The sequence below is a fragment of the Agelaius tricolor genome, unplaced genomic scaffold (genome assembly GCF_023055355.1).
Source record: "Agelaius tricolor isolate 1412-34295 unplaced genomic scaffold, bAgeTri1.0.p SCAF_3, whole genome shotgun sequence".
Taxonomy (NCBI): Eukaryota; Metazoa; Chordata; class Aves; order Passeriformes; family Icteridae; genus Agelaius; species Agelaius tricolor.
Genome location: NW_027269263.1, coordinates 43,361,004 through 43,387,331, shown reverse-complemented (window position 1 = coordinate 43,387,331; position 26,328 = coordinate 43,361,004). Strand labels below are relative to the sequence as shown.

The following is a 26,328-nucleotide window of genomic DNA, read 5'->3' as shown; positions in this document are numbered from 1 at the left end:
TGCCTCCTTTCTGTGGTTTGGAGAGACACAGTTCCCTGGATGATGCATCAAATATGTGTTTTGCTTGGCAGGACGAATGGGAGCTGGAGAAAAGAAAAACGCCTGCAATGTCCAATATAGGCGGCCCTTTGGCTGTGCAGTCCTCAGTATTGCAGATCTGCTGGCAGGAGATTCAAAGGATGACCTTGTCTTAAAAGTCTACATGTAAGAGATGTTTTTTTCTTAATTTTTGAAAGTATCTTAGAGTCATTTGCATCAGAATCAGTGGTGTTAAATGCAGTGTGACTAAACAGCTCTATCTCCTTTCTTTTTCAAAAATACACAGTAGCTGGGTTTTTTGGCTTTTTTTATCACAGTGTGGAAATTTTGGCTAGTTCTACAGGTGTGTTTATCAAGCGAGATAATAGTAAAGGTAATGGTGACATCCTTTGAGGTATTTGTGTCTATATCAGCATTTTTCACATTATTCTGGAGCTCTCTTATTATGCCAACATAAAGTGCTTTTTGGACTTAAATAAGTGCCTTGTGCTGCCAAGGCATCTAGTGGAAGTACTTTGTAGCTACAGAAAAAAAAAAAAGCCATCAGATAATCTTTTTGTGAAATAAAGCAACTTTATAATGGGAATAACAAAAATATAGAAGGCAAGTTAGTGCTGGAGAATGAAAAATTAAAAGTAGGTTTAAAATTGAGTGCTTGATTAGATAGTGGATTTTGGCTGATAGCAATTGGCAGAAAGTTCAATTTTCTTGTAGCAACTCAATGCATGCAATTTCCTGTTCATCTTGGACATTATATTAAGAACTGTTTTGTGGAGTGGTCTGGGACATGTATTGTCATGTGTGTGATAAAGTTCTGCCCTTCCCAAGGGTAGAACTCAAATCTTGAAGGCATAGGTGCCTTTCCTCTGTCTCCATCTGTGGTGAATTAGAACTGCTGGAATCAGTGCTGGAGAAAAGCAGCTTAGTGCAACCCTGGGCAGGTGGACTGGCTCTTATTTAAACTCCCAGAACATTATAGTCAGATAAATGTTCATTCTTGGTTAACAAATTGTTAGTTTTGTCTACCTAATATATTTTGGGTTTTTCAAAAAAATTGCCTGTTTGTTTTAAGATAGCAAAAACAATGGATAGCAAAAAAACTATTTTCTAAATGTAAACTGAAATGTAATTTGCTCTTTCATTCACTACCTCCTGAAGATAACAACCTTTTAAAGTAACTTTGTAGTGTATAGCACAGATTTTTCTGTTTATTAAGACCATCTCTGAGTCCTGTGTCTTCTTTGGAGTGTCACAAGATAGATTTCTGTGTGGGTTAGCCCTGAAGGATAGAACTATACAGGAATGAATTTGGTCATGGCTGAGTTCCTCAGCATAGTTGCTCCTATCTTTCTCCTATCCTTTGCTACATGAAGCAGGTATTTCATGGTGCCTCTCTCAAATGGCAAGGGCACTGCTTCCATTGAGACAGGCAGTTTCATGGGGCTTTGTTGGCTCTTATTGTGTTATTTGTTTCATGAGCTAAAGAGGATGTATTTAGGGATATGTTGTGAAGTTGGTCTGATGAACTTGTGTTCCCATTTCAGAATTTGAAAAGTTATAATTTTTCTAGGTGCAACACAGAGAGTGACTGGTATCAGATCCATGAAAATATCATTAAAAAGCTGAATGCACGTTACAACTTGACAGGCTCCAATGCAGGTGAGTCATTTGCTGCCTTTCTTTTTTGCATTCTTAGGGGTTTCTTAGTTTGCCAATTAAATAGCTCTATTGTAGAAAGACTAACATCAATGAAAGAAACATTTTTGCATATAGAAAAAAATAGTCAGATGAAAACGTACAATACTGCTGTTCATGTGCACATTTAAAAATAAAAAAACCACTTTTTTTTTTTTTTCAAGGAGCTATATAGTATAAACTTTTATTCTGTGCTGAGGAGCTACAGTTTGCTGGAATTCTGTTCAGTTCTGGAGCTGATCAAATTATTGATCCCTATTGCTTGATATTTCTGCTTCGCATTTTCACCAGGAATCTAAAATTTGCCATGGACATTACTGTTGTCTTTTAAGAATGGCATTCCCTGGTTTAGTACTGACACTAAAAAGAAAACCACGAGCCACTCTCCTGCCCCCTCTGGTGGGATATGCAAAAGGCAGAGATCCTGAGGCAGCATAAAAACAATTCACTGGAAAGAGCAATGAGATAAGAAAAAGAAACAGAAAGAGCAGCAATATTAGTAACAAAAGTGTACAAAAGAGGGTGATTCACATGCAAATGCTCACTGAGGGCCTGGGCAACAATCAGCAATGGTGGATGAGTTTTCCCTCCCTCCAGGCTCTCTCTTGACCTGAAGCCCCACCTCTCCTTCCTGGAAGCCAGAGTTCCTTACTTCCACACCATCCATGATGTAAGCCAGAATTCCTTACTTCCACACCATCCATGATGTAAGCCAGAGTTCCTTACTTCCACACCATCCATGATGTAGCTGCTCTAGAACAGCAATCTAGACAACCCCACATGGCTCCAGATCTCACCCCTCATGGCCAAAACCAGGACAATTATTAATTCAGAAAAAAATGAAAGTGCAATCTGCATTCCTGCTGGTAGCTTTGCATTCCACCTGAGCAAGATGCAGAGTCACAATTTCAGAATTTACCAATAGTCTTCATGGTCAGCTGTATGTTACTGGAACTGTCTGAGATAAATTTGGGTGTGAGACTTAAGGAATGGGACACAACTGACCTTTGTTATTGTGAGATGGTGGTTCGACTCGCAGGAGATGTTGAATTTGCATTTTTTTGTTTTCATTTTTTAATATCAACTTGCTAACTTTTTCAGAATTCTGTCATTTAAAGGGGACATCAAACTTGAAATGAAACCTGAAATCAACTTGCTAACTTTTTCAGAATTCTGTCATTTAAAGGGGACATCAAACTTGAAATGAAACCGGAAATGGAGGCTTATGAGTCTGTTGTCCCTGTATTCAAATGTTGGTTTTCCCTGTGAAATGTCAATTAGTTGAAATATGACCATAGAAAAATCTCATTTTCAGGGTTCCAGTATATTGTATTTGTAATGCCTTTCATGTAGCAGACTTCATGCTTCTTTAACTATATTGTACATTGCAGGCTTCCTTAACTCTTGATTTCAAGCACAATGTTTATCTTGAAAATGTATGTCTAACCATCTTTAGAGGATAACCAAGAAGCACATAAAAGCTCATTTATCAAGACTGAAGTTATATATTTAGCCATTTCTAATTTGATTATTTTCTCATATAGAATCTAGCCAAATATATGCACATATTTAAGGTTTAGAATATCATGGATCTTATTTAGACAATAAGTATAAAAATCATGTACTGAAAATAGAAGGATACATTACTAAGTTTAATCTTTGGCTTCTTAAATGTGTGTTAATCACATTCATCAAGGAAAACTTATTCTTCATCTTTCTGACTGTCGATATAATATGTGCTTACTCTGTGATACATTGCTAATTCTATTCTTTTCTCATGAAATCAAGTTCACAGTTAAATATGCAGTTCTTAGGAGACATTGGATAAACTTGAATACTCTTAATTATGTGAATATTCAACATGAAAGACGTGGCACATGAATTTTTTTACATGTTGCAGGAGGCTGGAAACTAAAGGTAGCAAATGGAATATTAGCTGCATTTTGAAAAGGATTGTCAGGGTTAGGGAGGCAAAGAGGGAAGAGCAACTCAGAATTCCAGCTGGGGATATGAAGGTTGGAGAGAGAAAGAGAGGAAGTGAGCAGTAATGCCACTTCAAGCACTGAGCAAGCGAAAGATAAACTATGGAAGATTATTTGTAGCACACACATGAAATTCATTCTCCTGTGACTCCTTAGCAGCCTGAAAAAGCACTTGCAAGGTTTTAGCAATATGTTCAGATACTTCTGCTGACACCTCATGGAAAATATTGTTGTTACACTACTTTTTATTTTTCATTTGCTGTTGTGTTCTGTGGCTGGTTCTGAAGCCTCATTAGCTTTGGCTGCCACCTTGTTGTTGTCAAAAAAGGATAACACCTTGCATTACAGTAGAGAGATGTCTTTTCTCTCCCTCAGGAACTGTTGTAGGTATGAGCCAGATGTAGTGAAAATTTGGGGTTTTTTGGTTTATATTACACTTGCCCTTTTCAAATCACCTTGAATGCTTAGAAAAGACTTAGAAAGGAAGCATGGTAAAAAGAACAGCAAAGATGCTTCAGACTATTGTCTGTTCTCTAAGCTTGTTCCCTCTTCATATTCCTGTACAGTTCCTTTCAAGTCAGGAGATTTACATGCTTTAGTTCCCACAAATTGTTGTGTCCCCGTGCTAAAATACTTTATCAGACAGTTCATAATATTCTTCAGGAAAAAAAAATCTTCAGTTTTTTGTGGGGATCCAAAAAGGAACTCAAAATGTACTTTGAGTGTCTTGCATGTAAAATGCATAGTGCCATACTATAGCATTTGTATATGCCACTCAATCCCCCACTGCCAAAAACTTACCTTTTCTGCTTCAACTCATGACAGTTTTTAAGTACAGAATCCTCTTGCATCTTATTCTCAGCTTGTGTCTAAAAAGAATCAAATAAAGGCAAATGCCTGTCATTTGTTTATAAAGCCCAAAAAGGAGCAGGGCACAGATGTTCGTCCCCTTTCCTCTTCTCAGTGGTGCAGGAATGGAAGGAAGGATGCACTCTCATGGAGAATTTAGTATCCTTTGCTGAAGTGGGAACTGGAATGTGTTTTCTGCAAGAATTTCCAATCTAACAGAGTGGAGTAGCAGGTAGTGGATGCAATTCCCATTCACCACTGGTCTTTGCAGCTGGTGTAAGGTGTCGTGTTACTGGAAAACACCTGGTTGCCTGGTGTGAGAGATCAATTGGATATTGCAAAGGCCAAATTGTACAACCTTTGCTGCATTTAGTAGCTTTGTTATTTCTTACATAGAGTTTCTGGTATTTTTGGAATGTCATTATTACACAAACCAGATTTCAGTAATATCTGGAGCAGAGCCGGCTGTAAAATCTATTTTTTGTAAAATATTTTTTCTTAGAATTAGAAGCTGGTTACTTTGTTTTAAATGTTAAATACAAAAAGCAGTGGAAAACCTAATATTCCTGCATAGACATCACACTTAATTGCATCAGTTTTATGAGGAAAATAGCACATTTCTTTTTTTGTATCTGTAGAATCAGAGATCTGATTTGGAAAGGATTTTCAGTCAGTCTTGCATGTCCCAGATGAGCATGCTAATTGCTTGGCTTCTCCAACTTCCCTGCAGCAGCTATTCAACTTTGTATATGATCTGAAAATATTCATGATACCATGGGAAAAGTGGAAGTGGCTCTAAAGCCTTCTGAGTAGCACATAATTTTCTTAAGTGTGATCTCTATTCATGTTCTCTTACCAATCTCTCAGAGGAGAGATTTAAACCTGGATCTCATGATACATATGAATGTTCTCCCCAGTGAGTTACCTGATAATCATATTTAAATGTCCATGAAAGGCACTATGAATTCATTTTTATTCACATTCCTATGAAAAAAAAGACTGACTTACTTTTAAGGGGATGCAAGACATTCTGTTTTACTCTGCTTTTCCCTTTAGGCTCCTAATAGTCTCAAATGTAAGCTTTTCTGTAAATGCTGGTTAGGATTTCCTTATAACAAGTCTTGAAAAGTTGCATGTGCCTCATGCAGTAATTCTTGGAAGCTGAGGAAGGGATACATGTGCTTTTCAGTTGTGACAGCAAAGGAGGTAAAAATCCTTTCATGTCCTAAAGAGATTAAATTACTGATGTAAGAAATTATAAACACCTCTGGCTGCTCTGTAGCTTTGAACTCATGTGGAGCCCATGAAAATAACTAATGTAGTGGGAAAGTTTCCCTGTGCCATTATCTTGGAGTGTTCTAGATGAACTAGACAAGAGTGATGTAACCTCATTGCATTTATACTGAGGGCAGTGTGGTTTATTCTGTGGTACCAATGCCAAACTTACTTTGCAACTCCACTGGGAACACTGTTAATTATACATTAATTGATGTGAGTGCTTGAAACTAGAATTCCTTGGTTGAAGTATGGAGAACTTGAAGCCCATGTGTTGACAGATGTTTGCTAACACTACCACCATGAGGAAGGACAATCTGTCATCTTAAGGAGGAAAGTTATTAATCAGATCACACAGTAAGCTAGGCTGGAAGGGTCCTCAGGAAGTTATGTGGTCCAACACCAGCAGAAAGAGGAACCCACCTCAAAGTGAGATGAATTGTTTTGAAGTTCAGTGAGGATGCTCATTCAAAGATAATTCAAAAATAATTTTGTCTTTGTTCACTGCATGAACTCATCTGACAAGATGTAAGTTCTGGGCAGGTATGACAATGGAGACAGCTGGTTAGAAACAGTGATATGTGCTTTGGAGCTTCCTCATGCCTGTTCACCTGCATTCAGCAGCCCCTTGGCACTCTGATGATAGAATTTCTCCATGGTTACTGTCAAACACTGAGAAATTTAAGGGAACTAATACTTTGTCTGTTTCATTTCCTCTTTCACAAAAAGTAAGCTTTGGCTTACAAATTCCTTGGTTTGGAGCAGGAAGCCTGTTAGAGTCATTATTTACCTTGCAGGGGAGAAAATGCCAAGGCCCCTTAATCAGGGAGCATCATTTTTTCCCACTTGTGAAATGAAGAGCTACAGGAGATCAAATGCAGCAGGGAATTGCTAGCTCAGTATAAGTCTACAATAAATAAATTAAAAAAAATATATTTATATGAATATAAAATTATATATATTTATATTTTTATATATTTCTATATTTATATATTTATTTATATATTTTTATATATATAGTTTAAAAATATATATAATTAAAATACATATAGAATATAATGAATACATTTTAAAAAAGGAGTAGAGCTGTGGTAACTTGAAGTATTTTCTAGATACCAGAAGTAATCTGTGTTCGTGTGACACTACCCCAGCAGCTCACAGCGTTACCACACTCAGAGGTGTTGCAAGGAGAGCTTTGTCCTGTGAACCAGCACAAGAACTCTCAGATGGGAAACTAAATGTGCATTCCCTGCTAGGAACAGCTATGAGTTTTAGCTAAAAAGAAGGCATAGGCTTACAGTGGAGAATTGTCTGGAGCAATGACCGGGGAGCAATGAGGAGGAATGATAGGAGGAGAATGATAACATGAACTTCACTGAGAAGGTAAAATAGAATGAAGTACATAACTTTCAGGCAACTCCTGGGCATAAATTAATCAGGGAAAAGATTTCTGATGTTTGTATTTTATCAACAAGGTTCTCAGGTGTCAGCATTGCTTTGAAATGTATTTTTTATCTTCACATCGCTAACATTTAAACAGCAAATGCATTTGCTTAGTTACTCTAGTTCTAGGACAATTTATAAATCTGTCATTTTTAATCTTTGTTTTGTGACAAGGAGATTGTGTATTCCAGTTTGATGTCTTTAAGACTTAGTTGTCACTGAACGATGCTGTTTGAAATACATTTAAAATAAGAATACTGCTCCTATGTGCATTCACTAAGTATGCAATGAATTAAGGCATTCTTTTTTGTTCTCAAAAAATGCTAAAGCCAAAAGATTACTCATATAAAGAATTTTGCACATAGTGTTGTTCCCAGATTGTTTGCCCCTGAAGAGAGAAGGGTGTAATAGAGTTAAATTAATGTTGTTTTCAGAGAAGAATGAAAAAAGTGCCATTGTGATTCTGCCAGGGAGATCTTCTATACAGTAGAAACTGATTTGTTGTTCAAGTTAGTACTGCAATAACAGAATCATAGAATTGTTGAGGCTGAGAAAGGCCTTTAAGATCATGGAGTCCAACCATTAACCCAGGGCTGCCAAGGGGGTCTTCTAAGTATCTCCAAGGATATGAGCCAAGCACTTCTCTGGGCAGCCTTTTCCAATGCAACTTGTAACTTGAGAGTGGAGATGGATCCCCATCTGACTGCAGCTCCTTTCTGGCAGCTGTAGAGAAGGATAAGGTCTCCCCTCAGCTTCCTTTCCTCCTGATTAAACAACCCCAGCTCCCCCAGCTGCCTCTCCTAAAAACTGTGCTCCAAAACCTTTCACCAGCCCTGCTGCCCCTCTCTGGACATGCTTCAGCACCTCAGTTTCCTTCCTGTGTGAAGACCTGTGGTGAAGACCTCAAAACTGAACACAGGATTTGAGGTGAGGACAGGGGAACAAACACTGCCCTGGTCCTGCTGGACACACTGTTGCTGCATGTGATTCAAATGGCTCTCAATTTAAACCCAGAAATTCCTAGCTAAGGCTGCATAATAACAATAGCTGGTTCATATTTCTATCTTGGACTTGCATTATGTTTTTATAAGCCTTTTCCAAAAATTTGTTCTACTTGTTGGATAGTGTTGACTTCCTTCATTTAATCTACTAAAAGAATACAAAGTCTTAACACTATTTCAAATAATTAGTATAGCACATAGACAAGATTTTAACTTCTTCAAAGAATATATTTTTAAGTTCTTTAAAATTGTTACCTAGGTTCTTATGTTGGTGAGGATTTGATTTTAACATTTTGTTCAGGTACCTATTAAACATCTGTTTCCTTTGAAATAAGACTCATAACTGGAATGCAAATAGCTAAATTTCTAATACAGTTCTGTTTGCATGAAGAACTACACTTCATGAAGGAGAAAATAGCAGGTGTTTCCTTGCAACCTTTTATTTGCACTAGAAGCGATATATACCACTTAAAAGTGCAGAATTGTGTATTTTGCACACTCCATAATATTCTAGCTAACCATCTAGTTTGTAAAAATGTAATTTAAAAAAGCTTTGTGCAAGATGGTTCACCTTTGCAGTGTAACACTGTAGTGTGCAAATGGGTGCTGACACACCTGGTGACTTGTTAATAGAAAAGGGCAGCAGTGGCCTTGCTAAGGCAAGTCCTGGAGACAATATTTCTGAAATTTTTATTGTCTTTATAGGGTAGTTGGACTAGATGCTTATAATAGTAACTTAGCCTTTTGGTCCTTTATCCTTCATCCTGTGTAAGTCTGGCAAGAAATACTTGAGGTTCTATCACCTACCCAGTAAAGAAATTCCAAGCCAGTTTTCCTATGACAGCTAAATCTCATTTGCATTTAAGTGTTTCTGTTCCATTTGAGGAAGAAAAACATCCCTACTTTATACACTTGAGGGCATTTCTGACAAAAGTCTTGACAAAAGAGCTCCAAGAGAGCTGTCAAAGTGTTGCAATGACATTCATGCATTCTTTTTTTAGTGACTAAACCCCAGAATTTAAAGCTGAGGAAAAGAGGAGTTTGGAGTTTAATTTGATAATTCAAATTAATCAGAATGAAGTCTTCAAAAAGGCTATCAAGGACTGAATCTACCTCTCCTTCTTTACCTCTCTCTTCCCAGACTGTAATTTGTGGGATTTTCTACACAGATTTTCTGTGGCCAAGTTTTATACAACTGTTTGTCCCAGATCACATTAAATCAGTAAACCATTTGTTTGTGCAAATCTGCTGGTTTTACCTTTACCTTTTTACCTTTGCACTTAAAACACTCCTGGAAATGGGAACACCTGTAAGCCCTCCAAAAGCTTTATCATCTTTAGGCAGCTTTATTTGGACAGATGCCTTATTTTATTAGTTTTCTTAAAATACAAACAGTGCTGAATAACATTCTGTCTGAGGTTTGTTTTTTTTTCTTCTATCAGTTTTCTGAGCAGCTGCTAGGCATTTTCTTCTTAATATGATCTAGGATTCTCTGCTGCCAGAAGATAGAAGCTGACTGTAAATTATTTCCTCTGCCCCCAGAAGCCCAAATGCAAATCAAGTTGGTCTGTAAGCATAATGAACAGATGCCTTTTGTCATAACTAAGTGCAGACATCAATAATGCAGTACAAAAGCTGTTTGAAGGTAAAATAACAAATTAACAAAAATCTGGGATGCTTATTCAGCAGATTGACAATTTTCTACATTGTCTTTCATCTGAATAATAAAAATAATCTGTCTTGTGTTGAAATTTAGTACAAGTTAATAGTAAGAAGTTTCATGTGCTTGCAAAAGAAATAAAAGCATATCTATTTGCAGTGCCTTTCAGAGTATTGTTGTAGTGGTTTCAAAACTGGGTAAATAAAGAATAATAGCTAACACAAGATGTTTTAATTATCACTGGGGAGGTAATTGAAGCTTTTTTCTGAGGGACAAAGCTAGACTACATACCTTATTAAAAAAATATGCCAGTCCTTCAGAGACTGGATAATAATTTTTGTTGTTATGTTTCAGGTCCTAATATTCTAGAAATGGAAAATGTGTAGTTAGGAAGTTTTTGATGGCTCCCAGGTGTAATAAATGGTGTAGTGGTCCTATCAGCCACAGTCAGATGGAGTGTATGGTTACATGCTGCACATCCTCTATTTTGCTTTGTCTGTGAACAGCTGTCCAATCACAAAATGCTCTATTTTTTTCTAAAACGAATAATTTTACTGTGTGCAGTCCCCCTGCTGTTGACAGGGGTACAACCCACTAGATCAGGTTGCCCAGAGCCCAGTTTAACCTGGCCTAGAACACTTCCAGGAATGGGACATCCACACTTTCTCTAGGCATCTTTTTTCAGTGACTCACCACTCTCACCATAAGGAATTTCTTCCTCACATTTGGTCTGAAGCTCCTCTCTTTTAGTTTAAGGGTCATATGTTTCAGATTGTGAGTTCCTCTTCAATCTTCTTTTGCAGTGTGCCTGAGGGAGTCCCTCTTAGGCTGAATCTGCACCCTTCTGAAAATCTGAATGTGATGTTTCAGTATGTTTTAAATTATGTTAGTTAATGCTTATTGATATTCCAGTAGCTCAGTTTATAATAAGCATTTATTATAATATACAAACTCTAGACCCTTGCAAAATGTGAATTATTCCATCTTTTTTAAAGTACCTCTTCCCCATGATTTTTATTACATTTGCATGGTTCCTCAGTCATGATGGGTGTCTACTTTCTTCTGCAAGTGTATTGCATTTTTATGAACCCATGAATTGCTGTGGCTTGCAACTGGCCACAGGCTTTGTGTTTGGCTGACAACAAGGTCCTCTTTACCCATCTGGCTTTGACTGGCTGGACTTGTCTTACCCTGTGTTGTTCTGACAGGAGATTTGTTCTGACTTGTAAAAGCATATATCTAATGACAAAATAATAAATTTTATCTGCCTTATTATAGCTCTTGCTTAGTTTTGTGCAGTCCTGTGGTATAATATGTATGCTTTGTGTTTAACAAATCTCTATGACATGTAGTCACTCAGTGTAGAGTTAACTAGCTCTAACTCTAGACTCAAATGGAACACAGAAGAGTAAGACATGTGCCCATACCACACCTTGGAAGTACTGGCACAGGATGATGCTAGAGGCCTGTGAACAGCTCACCAGTGGCCAGTTATTGGTCATCCAATAGTGTGAGTTTGAGAACAGAGTGAAAGCAATTCTAGAGGCAACCCTTTGATATACAGTATGCTCCTTTTGCCCATCTTAACATCCTAAATGTAACAAATTGTGAGGAATTCAGGCAACCTGTTCTGTAATGTGAGCATCACACCTCAGTAACAGTTATGCCTCTTATGATTTTAGGTCCTTAATGGAGGGTAGCCTGGGTGTCTTGCAAAATTACTGGAGCTTTGACAGAACAATCTGAATGCTTACCTCGGAATTGTGTTGTTTTCATTGATTGTGTAAAATACATGTGCTCCCAACTTTAGCATTTTACCAGATTTATCATTTCTACTTCTCATCAATTCCCTTTTGTTTGACAGCTGGGTCCTCAGTGGCAAAACTGTTAACTTGAAGACTTGATTTTTGGAGGTCCTTCAGATTTCCTTCTCTGTGCATCCTTGCTTTGTTTCCATTCTGGTTGCCTCTTTACAGCATATAACATTTTTAAGTAACTTTCCATCTGTAATCCAGTTTCTTAATTTTTCTGAAAAGCTGGGGAATGCATGCCATTTATATTCCAAAGATGTATTTAAACTATAGGTAAAATGACTAACCTGTGTTTCAAGTGTGTTCACTGAGATTTCTTGATGCTTTTGGGTGTATAAGGATGACTCTTCATTCTTCAACAATGAATGCCATGAAATACAGAGCTCTATATCTTTCTTGCCTTGCATGATTAAGTGCTTCAAATCCTTGACAGATAGCTTTTTTCTCAAGTTAAAACTGTTTAGCCATTGATTAGGTTTTTTTGACATCTGATTTTAAAGTTAAATAAAATTCTTCAAGGGAATCTGTGAAATTTGTACTGAAAGCAAATTGAATTTGGAGTCTTCAACCTTTGTTTAGAAAACAGGTGGTGTACAATATCTGATTAATGCTGTTGTGGTTGATGTGATCTGTAACAATAGCAAATGGGTTTTTCAGGTTTCCAAGGAAACAGTGCAATGGGGGCATATGAGGGCATGATTATACATGTGTATGTATAACAATTTCTTAAAATATAAAAGCAGCAAGATTGGGGGTGGGCTAAATATCCATATTTATCAGGGAGCTGTACCCAGCCTAGCTCTTCCCATACAGCAATGAAAAACCTTTCACCTGCTCTAACAGAGCCTGAATTTTGCTTTGTACCAAGCTTCTGTACTGTCAGCTAGCCATGATGTGGTTTGTTTTCTCACCTGCCTAAGTAATGATTGTCACTTCTTCCTAAAGGTCATTCACTGTATAGCCATAGAACAAATTCCCCTACAAAAATAATTAATATCTATGGCATTAAATACAGTACTTAAAATAGAAAAGACTTTACTGGATGCTTTTCCTTGTAAGATTTGTTTATGTACCTAGTTGGAGATGCAAAGGAAGGTTTGGTCAGAGTATCACATTCTCTGGAGTTGCCAAAATAGGAAAATGTAAGTGTAGGTAAGGGGAAAAAATATAAAAGTTGTCATGGTAATTATATATCTGATCTGCAGGAGCCTGGACTGGCAGTATGTAGTTCAGAGTTTTGAGCCCTGATTTTAGGAACTGCCAGACTTCAAGTAAATTTATTCAGTTGAACAGTAATATGGTTGTAGGGAAAATTTCTTTCAAAGCCAGAAGGACTGATGACCTTGTTGTTCAGTCTGTGTTGTTCATGTTATTTGCTTCAGCTTAATCTCAAGTTCATAATGACTCTTCTTCTGAGTTGCCTGTTTATCTCCAGTTGTTGAGTGCATACAAAGAGTTTGCTTTTATCTTCTCCTTGATCTGTATGTTGACACAGGATATGCTGTAGTAATGCTGAAGGTCAGACAAGATTAATCTTTACAAGCTGTATCATTCTGACACTTGCCTCAGTGATTATATTTGCAATAACCAAAAGGCATACCTGTTGCTTTTGTTAATCTCAACTGCAATGAAGTATGCTCTTTGCTATTTATTTGTATACTGCAGATGTAGTAGAAGAAGTTATGCTTCTTTGGTTCTAGGGGAATAAAAATTGGAAAATTATTATATGGCAACCCTTGAATTTTGCATGTCTTCTGACAAACATAAGAATGAGTATGATTGATTAAATCTGATACATGTTGAATAAAAATTGTGATTTTAGTCCTTATGAAATTACTGTTCCTAAGAATACCCATTATGTTAGCTTACTAGAATTTTTTCTTCAGTTTTTGGATGAATAAATTCTATAACTCTGTATGAGGTGATATAAAGTGATACACTGTGATGAGACTTGTGTGTTTCACCCATAGCTCAGGGTGAAAATTGTATGTGCACTTTTTCTTGCATGTCAATAAAGGCAGGGTTGTGCTGAAGGAAGTGAAAAATTAAAATGGTACCAAATACTCTGATTGAAATTTCTTCAAATTGACCTCCATCTAGTTCTCTTTTTAGTTAAAACATTAGTCAGTCCCTACTGATACAATTTTCATTCGTGTCATTGTGATTCAATTACACATCAGTAATAATTTGCTAATGTTTTCATAGGTAGTTGTTTTCGAGTCTTTACTGATTTTTTGATGTTGATACCCTTCACAAATACAGCTCAGAATTGAAGTAGGTTGGTTGTCTTCCTCTGAGTTTCCTGTTCTCAAGAATGCATATATACTTGCAAATATATAAAATTTTTAAGAAGTACTGATAATAATCTGTTTGAATGTCTAAGTTTTCATTGTTTTTCTCTTCATTTTCAGGTCTTGCAGTGTCTCTTCAGTTGCTTCATGGAGACATAGAACAAATTAGGAGGGAGTATACATCCAGATTTACCCATGGAGTATCCATAACAAGGAAACTAGGTTTTTCAAATATTATAATGCCTGGTAAGTTAAAGAGAAAAATATCCTAATAAGCAGTAAAAGAAAGAACTTATGAGAAATTACTTGATTTTCAAATGAATACTGTATTCTGAAACATCTTAAACAGTTCCTGACATTTTTATATTACCATTTTTTCATAAAGATAGAAGAAAACTGTGTCCCAGTGGCCCCATTACATTATAGTTGCTATGCCAGTGTCAAAAAGCTTATGGAATATAGCAGCTTTTTTTGAGAGATGGAGCCCCACTTTATAGAAATGAAGTTGACTGAATGCAAGACTGCTGAGCTCTATGCAGGTAAAAAGATAACCAGCAGAACCAATTCATAGGAGCTGGTAGCTTTTTACATAAAGACTCACAGAATTTCACTGGTACTGTACAGCATCTGCTTTCATGAGGTTTGTGTCTTCAATACTGGAAATGACTGGAAATGGATAATAATACAGATGTAGGGACTTCATTTTGTGTATATTATATGACAAAATAGACAAATCCTTAAACCAATGCTAAGGAAGGTGGAAAGATTGTGTCAGTGTGAATGTGAAGAAGCAAATACGGGAAGAAGATCGTAGGAAAATTTATGACTACATCCCTGAAATGGAGTTTTGTAAACGTTCAGTGGGTTGCTGAAAATTAGTTAGCAAATGTCTCTTTAAAGGCGAAGCATACTTTCAAGCAGATCAGTTTGGCATGATTGTGGTGTTATGTTGTTGCTGAGAAATGTTGCAGGGAGGAGCTCACATCTTCGTTTCAGCTTGGTCCACGCGTACAGTCTTGACTTTCTCAAATGTAAGTCATCCCCGTGACTTTCAGATTTTTAATAGGGACTATCTTCTTCATACAAAGATCTGTCTTTGCATTCCTGTGGACTGAAATCAGAGGTAAACTAGCGTTCTGAGGCAAGAATAAATAAAATTTCAAACTTCACTAATCGAGGAGGTCTTAAACAGGCATTTGAAACTCAGTAATGAGGCTCAGCTTTAGCTGTAGGCATGTATTTCTCTTGAACTTCTGCCTGAAACTTGACAATTGAGAACTCACTTGTGTGCTTACTGCCAATTAAACATCTGTCCTTCTTCATCCTTGATCAGCACTACTGGTCACTTAAAACATGCACAATAGCACAAGTTAATAAAACAGTTTCAGCACTACAATGAAAATGGTATAACTGCAGTATTTAGAATAATGAAATGCATAAGTCAGGTGCCATTTAAATTGACGTTAGTTTCTATATATATGCCTAATGCAAGCAATTCAATTGACATTTTATGGCTTATTAGCTGGGCTTTATTTGTTGTCTTACTGTTGGATTTGAAATTTGAATAAAATAGGTGTTGTAGATAGTCTGGCAGATAGCAGTGGAAGCAGTTTTACTGAGCACATTGTAACTCCCATTAGGAATCATTTCCCCTGTTATCTATGATTTAGTGACCTGCTGCTTTGTGTTATCAAATTTGCTAAGTTCTATAAATAGATCTCTTATCCCTTCATTTTCCACTTGAGAAATAATGCAATGTACTAAACTGCAAGAAACATGTTATAGCAGAGTACAGTGTAATCAGCTGCTGGAGGAGTTCCTTGACTCAAAGAATTACGCAGGTTCACTTTGTCACTGTTTTAGTTTAAAAAATAATGTATGGGTTCTGGTATGCTGCTTTCTCAGTCCAATTGTATGCATGCATGAGTTTAAATAATGTACAACTTCTGTGTTTGCTGGCATAGAAGGGATTTCTCCTAAAGAGAAATAATAATCTCAGTCTTGCAATGATGAGTTTCAAGGACTAACCAGCGTAGTATGCCCTAGGCCCTGAAATGCCCTCAGCAACCTAGCCTTTGAAATGCTTTTTTAATTTGAAGCTCCCCTTTCATTCTATTTATCTTCTAGTAGTTTTTTTTTTCCCCACAGATAAATTAGAGAACTTAATCTTTTGCCACTAGAAATGGTCATTAATTAGAACTTATTTTATATTTTTGTTGAAAGGGTGTTGCTGTGGCTAATTAGCACTTAGGTTAGTGTTGTGAATAAGACTCTCTTGAATTATTCAATAAGAAATGCTTCATGCTGCTAAACTGCAGTGTCTCTCTTAGAAATGCCATATTTTAAGTCTCTCTCCTATTCTGGTGTATTTAAACTCTCTCTGACCTTCCTTTTTTTGTCATACCAATGCTTTTCTCTGTGGAGGTTTTGCTGTGAAAAGTAACTGGGATCAGCATACGTGCCAAACCAGAATTGACAATAATAGTGCATGTTTTTATAGAGTAATGCTTTTTGTGTCACTGCAGCTTGATGGGCTGAAGCCACAAAATACACTATCCAGGACCCTTGGAATTTCTTAACAAAGAACTCCAAGTGTTTTAGGAAATGAAGTAGATGGATGGAAAAAATATAGGGCTATGATTTAAAAAGGCTGTGAAATAGGTAACTTTATTCTAGGCAAAAAAAAAAAGGGCAGGCAGTGAAAGTGTCAACTTGTGAAGATAATCAATATGCATTTTGTAGGTTTGACTAGGATTTCAGGGCAGACTCCATGCAAGCATTGGTAAATTCTCTTCCAGCATTCTAGTGTGGTTGTCTGCAGATATACAGCCAATATATTCAGGAAGCTTTGTACAACATTGAAGGACACCTGTGCTTGCACACTGAGTTTCTGTGTTCACCATTTCCTGACAACTACATCATTACTTAGCATATAAAATTCAGCATTTGATATTTACAAATGTAGTATACTTTTGAGGAGCACTCTAAGTTAAATTTACATACATAATAGGTAATGAAATGTGAAAGCCCTTTTTCTATGCATACTTTTACCAGCTTTTTTGCTATTTTATGCAGTTCAGTATTATGGAATCTCTTTTCAAATTTGACTCAGAGCACCTGTATCAGTGCATGCCTTCAGTGCTGTTCATGCTCATGTGTTATACACATGCACGTACGTGTTCTTTGGCACCATTGTGGAAAACATCTAATTCTGTAAAGAAGCCTGATCACTAATATGTGTTGCCTGGAGTTTTTAGAATTGGAATAAACCCTAGCACAGCTGTGTGTCTAAATGAGGACTTAACTTCACTAGATGCCCACTCTGCCTCCAGTTATAAATAGACTAAACTTTTGTGTGGTAAGCATACATACAGGTGCATGTCTTACTTTGTTGTGCATTCCAGATCATAACTGCATCTGCTTTACTTCATTTAGGCTACACTGTTCTTAACAGTGCTAAGTCTATTACTGGTTGGTTACTGATAGTTGTTGTCTTAACTGCTTGATACATTCAAAGACAAAATTCATTCAGTGTGATACATAAGCACTTAAAATAATATCATCTTCCTGTAGAATACTTCTTTCACTAAGCAATTCAGTGAGGTCGAAGCCTTCCTTCCTGGAATTTTACCTACAAACTTCCTCTATGCAGCTTTGTCTATAGTAATATGACAAGATAATTCTGACTTAAAACAGCTGGGGATTTGATTTTGAAAGGCTCTGTGACTTAGAGACAGCAGCTCAAAAGGTCTTTATCCATAAAATGTACTTTGGTGTGTAAACCACTGGCCTGTTGGCTGACATCTCAAAAGACTTTCTCAGGTGGATATCAGTTAGCTATCCTTTTTTTCAGCTTGTGATCTGAACTGGTGCCATTACCACTGCTGCTAGCTGATCACAACGTCCTTTGATTTAAGGATAAGAGTTAATATTTCTTCCTGTCCATCCAAATTATTAAATTCATATGGTATTAGAAGAGATTAAAGAATTGGTGCATCCCTACAGTGGTTCTACATTGACCAGTGTTTGCCTTGTACACAAGCTTAGTGTGGTATCTGTACTGGTATCTAGAGCTGGGCTAGTCAGTCCTGACTGGAGAAGTCTTGGCTTGTAATACTTTACCTGGAATTTTTTGGTCCTTTTCTATTTCTGTGATAAATTTTGACAAATAGCATCGCTAAAAACTCTACATGCAGCTGGACTGTTAATTATTGTAGAGGAACTTTCATTCTTTTGAAGTTATTTGTCCAAGATTAAAAGCTGCATTTTGTTTCAACATTGTCTTTTTCTTTTTTTACATTTTCTGCTCATTTAGCAGATAAAATGAGGTGCCTGGGATATTACCATGCTTTTAAGTTTCCTATGTTAAGCTTTCATATGCTCAGTTTAGGAAAAGTAACTGAATTTTTTTCACATCACATCTGCATTGCTTTATGTTTGTCACCTTTTAACTTCATTAGATTTCCTTTTGCTGTCCAGTTAAATCTCATCAGATCCTGTCCTTCAAAGCTACTGAATGTACTCATCATGCTTTCATCTGGATTATTAAAAGGTCTTTTCATGTCCAAGTACACACCAACCTTTCTTACTATTTTCAGAAGCTTTTTAAATTAAAACTAGAAACAGAATCTTGGTCTTTTTATACAAATGGTCTCACAAAATGCTATCTTTGTGATAAAATTCATTATCAGTTACGTGATTTTTGACTAGAGACAGTCATTCTTTCAAAGCATAGAAAAAGATTCTGCAAAAATGTGAAGGAAGCTATGGAATATGTTGTCCTCATCATGCTAAGTGTCTATCTACCAGTGAGCTTGGAGTTAGTGAAGAGCTGTTGATTCTAGGAGAAGAAATCTATATCTGACACACTTCAACATTTTTTCCCTTTAACAGTGGAGTGAATTTTTCCAGACTTTTCTTTATACTATATGAAGTACCAACAGTTTAAATTTAACTTCTGCCACTGGATATATTAGTTACACAAAGTATGTTTGAGCAATATGGTGGAGTAAAGACACACCCTGCATTTTGACCTTTCACAAAACTGTAGAACTCTAGGGAGAATATCCTCTGCTTTTCAAATCCTATTTTAATACTATTTAAAAACTTTAATCCTATCTGTTGAAGGAATTAACATTTATACAAGTCACTGGAGAAAAGAATGGTATGATGTATTTGGTTAGACAAGTGTGAGGAGCTTGTGTATTGTTTTCCTTCTCCTTTCCATCCTCCTCTGTCTTATTTTTTTGGTCCATTAGAAACTGAAGGAAAAAAATAGAGGAAAATTATGGAAAGGGAAGACAAGCCAGAATTTAATTGTACTTCCCTTGGTTTAAAATCTCTGGAAATGAAGAATGAGGAAAAGAGTCTTCTGCAGCTTATGGTATTTGAAAAATAAGCTGGCTTTCTACTGAGTATAGAATAAGTAGCAGTGATGCATGGGAGGTGTATGCAAGGATAGTTATGGCTTGGAAGTTTTTCTTTGATAAACTGGGTAAGGAACACTGCAAACTAACAAATGAATGTTTTAGCTCTTTTAAAGCAAACAGTTTTTCAAAATTGTGTTGGAAATATTTTCTTTATTTTGAAGTTAGACAAAGCCAACAGTTCAAAGTTTTCTGTTGAAAAATGTTAGCAAGTCTTTTATTTCTCACTTATTTAAAACATCTGATTGTTAGAAGGAAGAGAAAAAGTCACAGAACAGTTGGGTATTACGTGGTAAATGTACAATCCATTTGAGATCTGAAAGTATTTGTTTGAGAATTCCTTGTAAAGGGCATTTCATTTGCCTTAATCAGGTGTTTTCTGGTAAGTGTGTCTTAGAGCTTGTTCAATGTTTTGTAGTAAAGCTGAAAATAAAGATAATGTTTTAATAAAAAATGAAAGTAACTAAGGAGAGTACTAAAAAATCAGTTTATTAATATCTGATTTAAATCCCTAGTCTAATTAATCCAATAATAAAAAGGCAGTGATGTTATCAAAGTGACCAATGCTCCCAAAATCCTAACATAAGCAGAGTTGTTTTAATTAAGTTTCCCATATATAAACAAGAATACTAGTCATAATATATAAAGTAGCTGCTTAGTATATAAATAGTAGAAATTGCCTTAATTTTTTCTGCCTCTTCCCTATAATATACTTCAATACAGACACACAACCTGCCCCAAATAATTCTTTGTCAAGTGTCACCCAGAAGGTCTCAGTCTGAGTTTTTCTTTGTATGTATATATTTAAGCACTAAATAAAATATTTTATCATTCTTGAGTCATGTGTGTATATTACTTATAAATATTGTGAATGTGTGCAAAACTTGCTTGGTTGTTTTTTGCCTCAGTGATGGAGAAGTGAAGGTATGCTCTGTGGGGAAAAAGCACTGTACAGACAGCTGACTGGTGGCTGTCACAGTCTTTAAAACTCAAACATGTTCACTGGCAGCTTCAAGCATGTCAATGAGATTTGCCCCCCTTTTTGAAAGTGCTGAATATATTCCCTGGTAAGCAGCCAGTCAGTCTTTCAGTATCTTCTAAAATGCAAAACAAAAAGGAAATTGTTTCAGTAATGGGATTTCATTTCCTACAATGATGAAATTCTTTGTGAAATGCAGCATGCCTGTGTGTACTCCTGAGCCACTGTCCTTAAGAGAAGGGAAGGCAAGAGAAAAGAATAGTTGAGTGAAGACCTGCTGGTCAAACTAAAGGACAACTGGGAAATGCAGAAGCAGTGAAAGCACGAATAGGTGTGCTGGGAAGAATATTGGGATGTTGCCCAGTTGTGTAGTGATGGGGTCAGGAATGCTAAGGCAAAGCTGGAGCTGAAATCAGCAAGGGAATGCAAAGAAAAATAAGAACTTCTGTATGTATTTCAGCCAGAAAAGAAAATAAAAGCATACACCTTGTGATCAACATGACTGGTGAACTGGTCTCAGCAGATGAGAAGAAAAGACTGAGGTACTGAGCAATGTTTTTGCCTCAGTCTTCATTGTAAGTCTCTCTTCTCAACCTCACAAATCTGTGGATCTCAAGGCAGGGACTGAAGGGAGCAAAGTTCCTCCCTCTGTAGGAAAACAGTAACCACTTGAGGAATCTGAACATACCTAAGTCTATGTGACCTGGCAAGATGCATCCCAGGGTCCTGAGGGAATTTACTGGTGTAGCTGCCAAGCCACTCTCCCATGATATTTGAAAAGTCATGACAGTCACATGGGAGTACCCCAGTGATTGTAAAAAAGGAAACATTGCATCTTTTTTTTTTTTTTTTTTAAAGGGTAGAAATGCCAACACAGGGTGCCCAGGGAGAGTAGATGTCCTATCCCTGGCAACATTTAAGGACAAATTGGAGAGGGCTCTGATCAACCTGCTCTAGTTGAAGATGTCCCAACTCATTGCATGGAAGTTGGACTATGAAATCATCAACATTCAACTGCCAGAAGGGGATTAGCAAGACAGAAAACTTTACTAAGCTTCCTTAGCACTCTCCTAAAAGTTAAAGCTTCCTTAGCACTCTCCTAAAAGTTAAAATCACATTCTGCTGCTTTTTTCTTTTTTTTTTTTAAATATCCTCCCACTGGCAGTTGCTACACAACTCTTTTCCCATCCTACAAAGTATTCTAAGGATCTTTTCTCTAGAATGTTTTCATCCACAAGATCTACATTCTGGGTTAATACCATTTTGTCTGTGCCACAGCCAGAGGTTTTCAGTCCCTACAACTGAATTTTTTTTTAAGAGCTGTTCAAGATATATTTAGAGTATAAAGCATCTCGTTAGCCCCTATTTTACATAGATGAACAGGAACTTCCTTTAAATGAAATTAGGTTTTTTTGCTCTTTTGTAATTCATGATTCTAAAGGTCCTACAGTTCTGAGCAAAGCTTTCAAAAAAGCAGTTCCAAACAAAAGCTCCCAGTGAGGTCTGTATACTTATTTTTAAATTAGTGGCTGTTGTCAGTGCAGCAGTAACTATCAGAGATGCTTGTTCAAATACAGTCATGCTGTGTTTTGTTACCCTACTAAATAATAAAATTTTAATTTATTTCACTAGAAAGCTTTTTGAGGATAACTGGCAAACTAAACTCCTGTTTCTAACAAAGACAGTACCTTTGATCTTTGACAGCTATCTTCTGCTTGAAAACCTTGTTTCATATTAATATGCTACAAGAGATTCTGCAGTTGTAAATATGTTTGAAATACAAGAAAAGTCTTGTTATAATATACATGTTGCAGTTTCAACTCACAGGCTTGTCACTGTAAGTTTAAAAACAATTTTGTGATGAAAAATCATTGCTTTGATGCTTAGCTTAGGTGCAAATGTTTCTATAAAAATAACAGTACAAATGATAGATTCATACAAAGGCTCTCCTGAGGCTTGTACTGATCTGACTTTCTCCTGACCTGTGGTGTTCCTGTCACCTGAGGTTCCGTGGGTGCAGTTGGGCCTCTCTGAGCTGGGGTCAGTTTACACACAGGTCCAGCTTGGGAGCAGCAGGAGACCAGTGCTTGTACACAGGTCCTTGATAGTGTGATGATGGAGCCTCCAACCTGTGAAGGAAAGGGAGCCTGCAGAGGCATCCCATAATAAAACTGCAGTGGGCATAATAGGTCCCTGAGCATACATTGTCATCTCCAGCCTGGAAATTACTCCTGGCTCTTTTCTCTTTACTGCTTATTTAATATTTGTAGTTTGTAGTTGGCAGGTTGAGAAAGGCTGACCCTATTAACTGCATCCTCCAGCAGTCTTCTTGTGGTTGTTTTTGACTTTAATTGGCCTTTCCTCCTGTTCCTAATATTAGATTTTGCATGTAATTGATGCTGATCAGGTGTCTGTCCCTCGCCCCCGTTCTGCCCTTGTACAATTCGTTGCTAGTTGGATTGAAGTCATGAAGCTTTTGCTTCATAGGTCAGAATTTTTGAGCTAGAATGTACCTGGTAAGCGCCTACAGCTGGGACAAGAGGGGTTAGGAGCTCTTCCTCTCTTAGCCCATGGAGAGTGCTTTCAAGATAATTTTGCCAGATTAAAACTGTGATGTATTGGCAGGACCATACGATGAGGCAGGTACTGCCAATGCTGTGCTGTCCACATTTCTATTTAGCAACTCAGACATTTCAATTCAGCACATTTCATTTACAATTAAATTCTCATACCAGGGTGGCTGTCCATGCAGAATGTACACTGAAAGCTTGTGCTGCATCAAAATGTTATGTCTGTATTCACACCACTGCAGCTTGACTTTGTTGTTGTTAAATTCTGTGAAAATTCAGTTTCCATATGGCTTTAACCCTCACTTAATACTAGAAGCTCTTGTAGGAATTTGTCAGCCTGCTTTTGGTGAAAAGGTGAAATCATAGGGTGCTAAGTAAGAAGTCCCAAAGTGTTGGCGCTTATTGGGTCACTTCTGTAATTAGGACAGAATATAACCCTTTTCAACACATTCAATTGCCTGATTGTCAGATGAACAAACAGCTTCCCTAGATACACTCCTTGATCCTCACAGTTCTGTTTTTTCCAAGAAACAGCTTATTACTTCCCACTCTCATAGGGACCAACACCAACTTTTTTATTTCTTCTTTGTTGTTTACCATCTCACACCCAATGTACAACAAGCCTCTGTCTTACCTATGCTGGTTGTAACATTTTAACCACATTTTTTTCTTGAAACAATGTCTAGAAAGTAGCTTTAATAAGATAAGCAGCTTTTTAAGCAGTGAAATCACTCAACACAGAAATGCAACACAAGGCTTCTTTAATTTGCTTTTCTCCAGCATGTGTTGACTCAGTTCATAACCTACATGAAGTATCTTTGACTTCTAAGGAGACTTAGGTGGTTTAGCTTCACAGAAAATGTTTATTGATTTTAAATGTGTATCATTCACTATTTCATAGTCATTTCTTACCCAGAAAACTGACAATCCTGGACAAAGCTGATTTACTGTGGGATTTGACACTGGCTAAGAAAGTTACTAACTGGGTGTTGATCTCTGCATGCTCATTTCACAGTCTGGATGCCCTAAATTCAGACAGGTGAAAGTGACCTGTCATAACAGGGGCCAGGGAATGGAAATGCTCCATCAGAGCAGGGGGAAATGAGCTGCCCTTTGTTTTGAAACAAATGCTTTCAAGTGGTCTAGATCTTTCACACCACTCAGTGTCATTATAGGTGGAGGCAGGTTTGTCACTTCAAAAGCTGAGCACATTTTTTGATATTGTTTTCAGTTGTTTATTCCTGTACCAAACTTCATGCTGAAAACAGCCATTGGATGTTTTGTCTTCCTTGGAGAAGGAGACACTGTGTTTCTCAGCAGAGAAATGGGCTGGAATTAGTGTGTTGCTTTTTTCATCTCATCTAAACCCTCTGTCTGATTAATTCTGTAGGTATATTTTCAACCAGTAATTAAAATCTGATGTGCTGTGCTGTTTGAAATGTGCCCTTCCTATTTCTGTGTTGATTCCTCACATTTGGTGAAGTGTAACACTGTAAAGTCTCAGTACACGTACACCTGTAAGATTTATTTGAGTCATGCAGATAGTTTAGCTGAAGATACCTTTTGTACTCACCAAAGTCTACCTCAGAACTCTGACATTCAGCAGGACCTGGTCCTTCAGTGCTAACTTATGGTTGTAATTGACTACCTTAGTGACAAGGAGTTGATTTAATCTGTCTGGTGTACTGGTGAAGGCAAAGATCCCACAGAAAAATGATACATATACTTATAATCAAATGTGTAATTATAGTTACCATAAATTAGAAAGATCAGTTAAAGGAATATAGATATATATTCAGCAATGTGCTGATGTTTGAATGCTTTATAGAGGATTTGGAATGTTTTTTTAATGGGAAGTGGAGCCACAAAAGAATTCCCTAACTTAATTTATACAGACAATCTCACTTTTTGGAGTGAGAATTTCTGTTAAGGAAAAATGGCATTTTTGTAAAAGCTGAGTATGCACATAAGAGTATGGTAATTACCCCCTGATGCTCTCCCAGCCTCCAGCTATTTTCAACTCAAGGGATTTCCTGAGTCCTTATGATTGCCATTTTCATATCCTGTAGCTGATCGCTTTTCCACAATTTCTCCATCCTTTCCTTTCATCCTTTTACGTTACTTACATTCATAACATCCTTTGGAAAGCTTTGGGTTTGTGTTTGGGTTTTGTTTTGAGACTGATTTTGTGTTTGGTGTTGGTTTTTTTTGGTTTTTTCTTACAAGTCCATCACCTGAATAACCATCACCTTTTGCTTATTTTAAACCTGTTTCCCACCAGGAACCAGAGCCTGATCTGGCAGTTGCTCTCACTTATTAGTAATTTAGCTCTTTCATCCTTGACTTCAGACACCCTTAAAAGTGAATACTATTTGTATTTGTTCTGTTGATTCTGTCTAGCTGTATTCTAGCCTCTGCCCATGATTGTTTCAGGAGGTAACTGATAATAAGGTAATACAATGGCAGATTTCTCTCCTTGTTTATGGGCATGGGTCTTGAGGCATTCGTGATATGGCAGTTTCTTCTTTAAATCTTTTTATCATTTAGATTGGGCTTCGGAGGAAATATTTAATTATTTTGCATCCAGTGATGTAATAATATTATAAAAATATTAGATGACTATAGCAAGATCATTGTTTCTCTTACTTAAAAATTACTAGAGAGTTGCCTGCAGTAAAATGCAAGGAATGTGAAACATGAGAGTATTGTGGAAAGTTCAAGCATGTCAAATTCTACTTGCAAATTAAAATGAAGCTAGAAATTGAAGATGCATTAATTATTTATGTCACATATATTTTAATTAATTTTACCCACAATACAAGTACACATCCCATGGTTGCCTTCCAAGTGGCACACCTATAAATATACTAAACTATCACACTTTCAGCAGTGCTGAGTGAAAATCTGCCTTATTAAAAGATATTCCCTTTTCACTAAACTTGCATTTCTCTAGATGAAAACATATATTCTCAATTTCTGTTTCAACAAATTCCAGAAATAAGAATTTTAGGAAATTCTTCTAATTATGATGCTGTTCATCCTTCATTGTTCTGCCTTTCACAAGGAAAGTCTCCAACTGCTTCAAAAGTAGTTCTGGTAATGTTTGTCAAGAGCTGGATTAGTTTAGACTCTTCACAGATTCAGTATTTTTAAACAGAACAGGGGCTTCCATACCGTGGCACTTTGGTCACTACCAGTACGGCTTTCCCCCTGTCCTGTCCCCACTGCAACCACTCTTTCCTCTTTTCATCAAAACTTTGCAATTTGTGTCAACTGAAGCTAAAATAAAATTACTATTGATCTAGTC

General features: G+C 36.8%; 1 protein-coding gene across 4 annotated transcripts in view; it reads left to right on the top strand.

Annotated features, from left to right (window-relative positions):
* Positions 1-26,328, top strand: part of DOCK4 (dedicator of cytokinesis 4) — a 223,386-nt gene that overhangs the window by 114,896 nt on the left and 82,162 nt on the right. For all 4 annotated transcript variants that reach the window (XM_071423656.1, XM_071423654.1, XM_071423653.1 and 1 more), the window contains exons 11-13: positions 72-204; positions 1,610-1,698; positions 14,167-14,292. In XM_071423656.1, coding sequence (XP_071279757.1) covers positions 72-204; positions 1,610-1,698; positions 14,167-14,292 — 348 coding nt within the window. The remainder of the gene's footprint in view (positions 1-71; positions 205-1,609; positions 1,699-14,166; positions 14,293-26,328) is intronic.